The 8,977-nt window shown below is 40.0% G+C and overlaps 2 protein-coding genes across 2 annotated transcripts in view; both read left to right on the forward strand.

Moving 5' to 3' along the window:
- The window catches only part of LOC145483024 (cationic amino acid transporter 4-like), a 10,007-nt gene extending 8,555 nt beyond the window's left edge, over positions 1-1,452 (forward strand). Inside the window, exons 3-4 of the mRNA XM_081461648.1 lie at positions 322-898; positions 1,295-1,452. Coding sequence (XP_081317774.1) covers positions 322-898; positions 1,295-1,440 — 723 coding nt within the window. The 3' untranslated portion in view covers positions 1,441-1,452. The remainder of the gene's footprint in view (positions 1-321; positions 899-1,294) is intronic.
- An 889-nt stretch (positions 1,453-2,341) lies between these two features.
- On the forward strand, positions 2,342-8,463 carry LOC145481269 (high affinity cationic amino acid transporter 1-like). The gene is made up of 3 exons (XM_081459718.1): positions 2,342-5,196; positions 6,276-6,852; positions 7,431-8,463. The coding sequence occupies exons 1-3, from the start codon at positions 3,958-3,960 to the stop codon at positions 7,586-7,588; spliced, it is 1,974 nt and encodes a 657-aa protein (XP_081315844.1). The 5' UTR covers positions 2,342-3,957; the 3' UTR covers positions 7,589-8,463.
- Positions 8,464-8,977: the final 514 nt, after the last annotated feature.

Here is an 8,977-nt window from a genome sequence, read left to right on the forward strand (position 1 = left end):
ACTGTGATGTAATGTTAAGCTCTGGTGAAAACTTTTACAGGAACTTTGAGGATCCAACACTACGGTATTTAAAGTGCCTTGTAAGGATTGTAAAGATCTTTAAAAAGATCCCTAAGAAAAAGATCGTTGTAAGCATTCTCGACGATTTCCTGAACCTCTTCAAAGATCGTTGAAGATCTTCGAAAGATATTCACCAGAGATGTCACTATTATATCGTGTATTTTATAGAAGTTGAAGCATTGAATTCTTTCAGTGAAATGGTTTCGCCAAATTTACAATTTATTGTTTTCTCAGGTTGAAATGTCTATCCCTCTTTTTTAGGTTGAAATGGTGTGTATTGGCACTTTAGTAGTGTACACAATGGTAGCAATGGCTGTGTTAGTTACACGCTACACACCTGGAGTTCAAAGTGTAACAACAGACGAGGATACCAACAAAGAAAAGACCGACAAATGGCTGCAATGGATCTGCTGCCGTCCTGGGGAAACTGCAGGCCAAGACGAACTTATTCCAGAGGTCAGCTACCATCAGGTTCAAGACTATGACGAAGATTCCTCAGTTGGTTCCCAACAACCAGATGAACAAACAAGCCTTCGAGTTCGTGTTGTCGCATTTGTGTTGACTTTATCCATAACAGCTGTCACATTTTGTCTTACTCGTGCTAACGAACAGTTGATTCAAAGAGACCCGTGGGCAGTCCTCCTTTGCTGCATCTTTGGTTTAATGATTGTCGCTTCTTTGATGTACATCACCAGGCAGCCCAGAAATTCCGCCACATTCCCATTCATGGTTCCAGGAGTCCCCATAATTCCTGCTCTTACAATATTTTTTAACGTTTTACTGCTGTCGACGCTAAATCATTGGACTTACATCAGATTCAGTGTTTGGATGGTTTTAGGTGAGTCGGCATGTGCCTTAAACTAAGCGCATACTCCGTGCGGTAGTTAGGTACTAAAAAGAAAGACTCGAGACAACGAAAGTCCATGGGGCAAAACCGCCGATTTAATTTGATGTTTTATGACAGCACGTGATAGAAAAATAAAGGGAGGGAGATTAATGCTGAGAAATATGTTGCCAACATCAGCATTAAATTTTAAAGACAAAATGAATACGCCAATACGTGGAAGCTTCATGTATAGCACAAATCTGAAGCCCCTTAGCGACCCTGGAGAATGCAGCAATATTGTTCGTCACCTCATTGATATGCTTCACAAGATAATGTCGGTAGTGGAAGATGTTTTCTATTTCGACCCGTGTTGTTTTTCTTGTAATTGAACTACTGTTTTTGTTTTAGGTTTACTTGTGTATTTTTTCTATGGCTACAGCCACAGTGCGGAAGGCGTAAACCCAGATGAAACATCAGCTGAAGTACAATTTGTTCTATCAGAGACACCAGACTTTGGAGAGGAGGTTGAAGATTATCCGTCATCCACTAATTGAACAACTGATCATAATAACTAGATCGATTGATATTGTAATGATATTAATACACTGATAAGATAAGCATACCAACCTTTTGTTTGGAAGATGTATCTATATTATAATGAGATAATGATGATGTACCTTCTGTATGTACGTGGAACGTACATACACATTGTAGAAGTTTCTAATTCTCCCCATTCTGCATTAAGTTTGGCATGAGACGGCCATCGCTCGTTATATTTCACTGAGACTACTTGATAGAACTGGTCTTTCTACTCTAAAAATCCTCGATTCATAACAGACCATCTTCAAACACTGTTAGGAAAATAGTTTGACTGAAGTGATATAGTTGTTTGACGTAACACTGCAGCTGGCGAGTTTAAGGGAGAACTCTACTTGCTGCCGCGTAAACAAGAAAAGCGATGCAATTTACTCGACATTTAGTTTTTGTTGAGAAATTGTAACATTTATTACCGCTGGATGTTCCGAATAGACTAGAAAAAGATTTTGGACTACAAAAAGAATCATCCGTCTCGCGATGCCCGAATATCTTCGTGGGGTATGAAGATGCATGTGAGATCCCTAGAGTTGTCCACGAGAGCAAAATCCGCGTCACAGAATTGGCTATTTCTAGATTCTGCTGGAATTTCCGACACGGGCACTGGTCTGAAAAATAACTCGCATTTTCTTGTCAATGAGGCCTTTATGAGGGATTAACTCTTCTCTCGTTTAGTATTCAATAAAGTTATATGTAACTGATGACGTTATAGTTCAAAGATTCTCATAGAAAACAGAAATGGCTTAATCTTTGAACCAAATCTAAATGAATTACGTCGGTATCCTTTAGAGGTAATCGAGCTTCGACTCACACTAAATGGCGTATGCGATATGAATTCAGAGCGCAAAAGTTGTTGTAAAAAAGGTGAATTAGGAACCACCAAACACAACTCAAAATAGTTGTAGGGGGGAAGATTTAATGCTAGCACCGACGCAAAGAAGAAGTCCAGCGCCCTGACCTCTAGATCCCAAATGTCCCTAAAATAAACGTACTTCAAGAGTTCGGTTAATTAGAGGAGCAGTGCGAAGAGGGAGCAATAAGGCAATTTTTTTTTCTTTTAAGGCAAGGTACTCGGCGTTCTACGAACTGCTGTCGAAATGAGCGAACTTTCTTGTAAGTTTGAAACAAACTGCTTTTCTGTGAAAGAGAGGATCAAGTCACGGAATGTGGAATAAAAAGCTTTTGAATGTAAACAAAAAGCTTTTGACCAATTCTCCGTGACAAAAATGAGGGTCAAGATGCTAATTTCATTTCGGAAATCTGTTAATAAATACTGGTGCGGCAAGGTGTACTCCAGCTAGCAAGCTTCAGTGGATTAATCGCCAACGGTGGTTACTGAATGTGTGACTCGGATTTACTCAAGAATTGGTGACGGAGGAGTTTCGGGGATCAAGTTCACAGAATGATCGTTGTATTATGCCGACCTTGTGGCAATTAGTGCAACGCTTCGATGGGCAAATTGAGCGTCGAAATGTGCTCAATTTGCATTTTAGATCTGTTGCTCAGTCGTTCATGTCAATGTGCTCGTAGCGATTTGATCTTCTCTGCTCGCTAGTTTCGCTCTTGATGGTGCGTGGGTGTCGATTTGAAGGTGAAGGTAACTGTTCTAACTCAGTAAATAGCAAACTTAACTTAGCAAAAAAGAACTTGACTGTTGGAGATTTTCAACCTTCTAGTCGGACGTACATTTAAATGTGTTCAGAGACTCATTAAGGCTTACGTATAAACAAGAAACGACGAAAGGCAAGAGAAGTAATCCCAATATGGGCCATATTTCGAAGGTTATCCTAATGCGAACCGAACAAAACGACTCTATAAGCATAGTGATTATGGAATATCAAAATATTTGACATTGGCCGATACGAAGAATTTGCCTAGAAACCTACCCACTTATTTGCATTGGTAATTTGGAATCATTGTCATTAACTGAATTTAGTAGTGATAATCCGGGAATTGGGGGGTATTTCTTAACTTTCCTAGTCATTTCTTTTCGTCATTTGCTAGTTTAAATGCCTGCCATCTTTGTTCTTTAATTTCATTCGATTTAATCAAATTTCCTTTCTCCTCATAAAATCTTGTAACGCATCTTGTTTTATTGGACTGCCTATCTTCCTTGCGCCCTCACCTCTACTAGAGCTAATAGATAAGTTGTTTGGTTATACTATTTTTATGAATTAATATAAGCGACCATGACACTTGGCCCGATATGTGGTTGGCCTCCGTGCTGTTGGTGTGAGCAAACGAAGCCAGTGTTTTTGGCCAAAAACTGAAATACCCACAAACTCTATAGACTGTTGTTTAATCGTCCAGGGAAAGGAGGCGTAAAAGACTCAATAACACATAAAACAAAATCAACAAGCGTAAAAAGGGGTCGTGGTCCATTTTGAAAAGTTTCGTATATGGTACAATGCCAGAGGGAAACTTGGAGTCTGATATAACTGGTCCTTTATGAGTCCATCACTTAGAACTACTTAGGGATGATTCCACTAAAACAACAACACCACAAACACAACAAAAAAAACACCAACATTTTAATTATACATAAGTTCGTATTTCCTTTACTTCATCTCAGAGCCATGAATAGCTGCTCCAAAGTGTGGGTTAACTTAGTACGTAAAAAGCCCACAGAAGACTGGCTGTCTGAGAGCCCCCTTAAAAGATGTCTCACAACTTTGGACCTGACTTCCATAGGGGTAGGCACATTAGTCGGTGCAGGTCTCTACGTGGTCACAGGACAGTTGGCACGTGACATTGCTGGACCTGCTGTTGTTATCTCCTTCTTCATTGCAGCAATTGCCGCTCTTTTATCGGGAATTTGTTATGCAGAGTTCGGCTGTCGTATTCCCAAGGCTGGTTCAGCTTATGTCTACTCCTATGTAACTGTTGGAGAGTTTTGGGCCTTTGTTGTTGGATGGAACATGATTCTAGAATATATCATTGCTGCCGCATGCTTGGCACGAGCCTGTAGCGAGTACATCAACTCTTTCGCCCAAGGCTACATATACAAGTTCTTTATGAACTACATCGTCACTTGGAACGTTCCAGCCCTGGGAAGCTTTCCTGATTTGTTGGCTTTTACATTGGCCTTGATTATTGCAATAATTGTCTCATTAGGAGCGCAAAAGTCCTCTTTCGTCAACAAGATTATGACTTTTGTCAACATTTCTGTCATATTATTCATAATCTGCACTGGATTATACTTTGTCGAGGCAAAGAACTGGCAATCCAAATTTGCACCGTACGGAGTAAGCGGTGTTCTGACAGCTGCGGGAAGCTGTTTCTATGCCTTTGCTGGATTTGATGTAATAGGTACGGCAAGCGAAGAAGCTATCAATCCCAAACGATCAGTGCCATTATCTATCATGCTAACTCTTGGCATTAGCTTCCTGGCTTATTTTGGAGTTGCCACAGTTCTTACGCTTATGATGCCTTATAATAACCTGAGCCGGTTCGCAGCTTTGGCTGAGGCGTTTGCTCAGCGTGGATTTAGCGGCGCCAAGTACGTCGTTGCAACTGGAGGACTTTGCGCAACGGTGAGTACGCTGCTGACCAACTCATTTGCTGGCCCACGTGTTGTGTATTCCATGGCTTCCGATGGTTTGCTTTTTAACTGGTTTGCGCATGTGCACGAGAAGACGAGAGTTCCAGTGCGTGCAGCTTTGGTTAATGGAATTTTGATCGCAATTCTTGCATTGCTATTTGATGTCAAGCAGTTGGTAAGTTTATTACTTGTTAGATTACATTCTTGCATCTTGGCAACCTAAGTATTTTGATCAGGTTTTGTGCCTGCTGGGAATTGGAATGTTACTTTGCCCGTACCAGTTTCACTGACTTGGGACTGACTTCGTAGTTAAAGACGGGTCTCAAGATGTTGTTAGGTAAAAGAATTACTTTAATACTACGAGAAAACTCAAAATAACAAACTAATTATGTTTTTTCCTCTGGGTTTCTCTTATAAACAAGTGAGTGCTGTATTGACTGAGCTCGTTTACTGGCCAACATTAATTTTACTTTCACACAAACGTCTGGAGTAAAATGGTTTAGGGAAAGCCCAAAGCCGCTTTTATTTAATTAATCAATTTGTAATTCGAATAAAATGTACAATCTGTTAGAAATATTTTGTCCCAGTAAAGGTGAGGGCAACCAAAACGCTAAAAGCAGTATAACGAAAACTATGATGCTGCCCCACCCTAGGAAATACAACACTCACAAAATGCATTGTCCTTCTCCTTCACCCCTATCCTGTGTCACGCAATACTACGTGATTGTAACAAGCAATGAGATCAGAGGGATAAAACAAAAAAGTTCTATTCGCAGGCAAATATTTTATTTATTGGAATGGAAAGAGCAAACTAATAGGGAGCGAGGTTGGTTAAAATTTGTTAAAGTTAAAAGCAGATTTTAAAGGTAGCTCTTACAAATTGCGAAGTCTCAGAATGGCGTGACTTTGATGTGATGTTAAGCTTTGGTGAAAACCTTCACAGGATCTTGGAGGATCTTACACTGCGGTGTTCGAAGTGCTTCCTAAGATCCTTAGACACAAGGATCTTTCAAGGATTCTTTAAAGATCTTTAAAAAGATCCTTAAGTGAAAGATCGTTGGAAGCATTCTCGACGATATCCTGACTGACCCCTTAAAAGACCGTTGAAGATCTTCAAAAGATATTCACCAGAGATGTCACTATTATATTGTGTATTTTATAGTATTTAAAGCATTGAATTCTTCCAATCAAATGGTTTCGCCAAATTCACAATTTAATTTTTTTCTCAGGTTGAAATGTCTACCTCTTTTTTAGGTTGAAATGTTGTCAATTGGCACTCTAGTAGCGTACACAATGGTAGCAATCGCTGTGTTAGTTACACGCTACACACCTGGAATTCAAAGTGTAACAACAGACAAGGATACCACCAACGAAAAGACCGACAAATGGCTGCAATGGATCTGCTGCCGTCCTGGGGAAACTGCAGGCCAAGACGAACTTATTCCAGAGGTCAGCTATCACCAAGTTCAAAACAATGACGAAGATTCTTCAATGGGTACAACACAACCAGATGAACAAACAAGCTTTCGTGTTCGCGTTGCCACATTTGTGTTGACTTTATCCATAACAACTTTCACAGTTTGCCTTACTCGTGCCAATGTACACTTGGCTAGAGGAGAAGCCTGGGCAATTCTCGTTTGCTGCATCTTTGGTTTAATGATTGTCGCTTCTTTGATGTACATCACCAGGCAGCCCAGAAATTCCGCCACATTCCCATTCATGGTTCCAGGAGTCCCCATAATTCCTGCTCTTACAATATTTTTTAACTTTTCACTGCTGGTGATGCTGAATCAATGGACTTACATCAGATTCAGTGTTTGGATGGTTTTAGGTGAGTTAGCATGTGCCCGTCTGTTTACATTTGTACCACGTCCTTCTCCCCAGCAAGGCCAAAACAAAGCGCTATGCTCAGTGCGGTAATCAGGTACCCCATAGACAGAGCTGGAGTCAACAAGACGTCCGTGGGGGGCAAAACCACCCGATTCTGATGTTTTATTACAGTAATTCAGAGAAGAATGTTGTGACAGATATTAATGTTGAGAAGTATTTTGTGAGCATCAGGATTTCAGATTTTAAAGACATAAAGGAAAAGCGTTTGAGTACGTGCAAGCTGCAAGGATGTCCTTCTTACAAAATACAAGTTATTTTTTTTCACTCATTCACGTCGCTCCCATCTTTTTTTACTGACTTGGTTTGCAGCTCAATGACTGCAAAGAAACATGATTTTAAAGTATGAAGCCCACTTTTAATCTTCCTTTTTATAGTGTACCCAAAACTCCTCGGTGATTGCGAAAGATACAGCATGTTCCTCGCCACTCATTGATGCCGCTAAGATGATCTCGGTAGTCAAAGATGGTTTTCCTTTTGATGCGGGCTTTGTTTGTAATTTAAAATCTTATTTCGTTTCAGGTCTACTCGTGTATTTTTTCTATGGTTACTGCCACAGTGTGGAAGGTATCAGACCAGATGACAGATCAGAGGTACAATTTATTCTATCAGAGACACCAAACTTTGGAACAGAGGTTGAAGAATATCCGGCTGGCCTGGCGACACCTTCCGCTAAATAAAGGATGTAACTGGTCTTTTAATTGGTCATTAATATAATCAGGAAACAAATAGCTTTGCTATTTCTGTAAGGTTATATGTATAAACGTGAAGCACCCTTGTTAATGATTTTTTTGCTATATAAGGTACATTTTTTCAGCTACTAGTGTCACGGAAATCGTCCCAAAATAGTGAAAAGCGAGGTGGACTAGCTACTGCCGTTTTCCAGTCTCACCTGAAAATTGTAACAATGTTGGACTTACTTCTGACTCATTTTTTGCAATACAATGCTTTAGAGTTGAATGTTCTCACGACTAATCCACCAATAAATTTTTTGAGTTTCCACATGCATCTGTTGGCGACCATTTAAAGAAAATAACATCACGAGTCGGTATATTCACCGTATGCTTCGAAGAAAGCATTGCCTCAGTTAGAATGGTTTTCAGTTGAGTGTTGAAGTCATTCGCGTTTGCATTGGGTTTAATTTTTACGCTTTGGTGATTGGTTTAAAAAACTCGTACCACTCAACCTGTCAAAAGCTGCAAGAAAACTAATCTTGACTCGCTCACAAGCGTTTTTTTCGCGCCTTATCTGCTTCTAGTTTTCATTGGTTTACTCGATATTCTAGGCCCGTTGTGATTGGCTGTAGTGATTACTTTGGTTTTGGTTTGACAACGTTCAATTGAAAACAGTGTAATTTCTGTACTAATGTACCACTGAAATCACATCTCGATCATACCTTGTTTTATTCCTGCTAGTATGCATATGGTTTTCTGGACAACTAAGTGTAAGCCCATGAAACTAGGACCTCTGAAGCCGAGACCCTAATAACCATATTAAAACACAATATTTCTTTATTTGTCACTCATTTTTTTATCTCATGTCTCGACGAACACCGCCGGCCAATCATAACGCTGGAAAGCCGTATCCCATCGTATTCCAGTTTGGTTTCCCGACATTCGTCACCGTTTCTATAGATTGGTTTGGTAGATTCAATCTGCAGTCTAAGAGTGCATTTTTTTGGGATTATCAGGATCAGTGATCCAAGATCACTTAGCTCATGGTGCATCAAAGCAGCCGATGAATCCGTGACCATAGCGGATTCATCGGTTCCTTTGATGCACCATAATTCGGAGTGATCTTGGATCACTGATCCTGATCCAGATCATCCCAAAGGAACGCACACTAAGTTTCAATCTATTTTTAAGATATCTTCCGAAGTTCTTCGGTTCATCGTCAGACTAGAACTCTTTGGGAATCTTCGGATACCTATAAAAAATAAGAAACGATCGAATTACCTAGCTTGACATAACGTTTTTGGGATGCTGTGCAACTAGGTCCTACTAAATAAATTTAGCCATGGAAGGCTGTCGGTTGCAAATGAAAACGAATATAAGCATTTATGCTCTATT

Source organism: Orbicella franksi, chromosome 3 (assembly GCF_964199315.1).
Source record: "Orbicella franksi chromosome 3, jaOrbFran1.1, whole genome shotgun sequence".
Taxonomy (NCBI): Eukaryota; Metazoa; Cnidaria; class Anthozoa; order Scleractinia; family Merulinidae; genus Orbicella; species Orbicella franksi.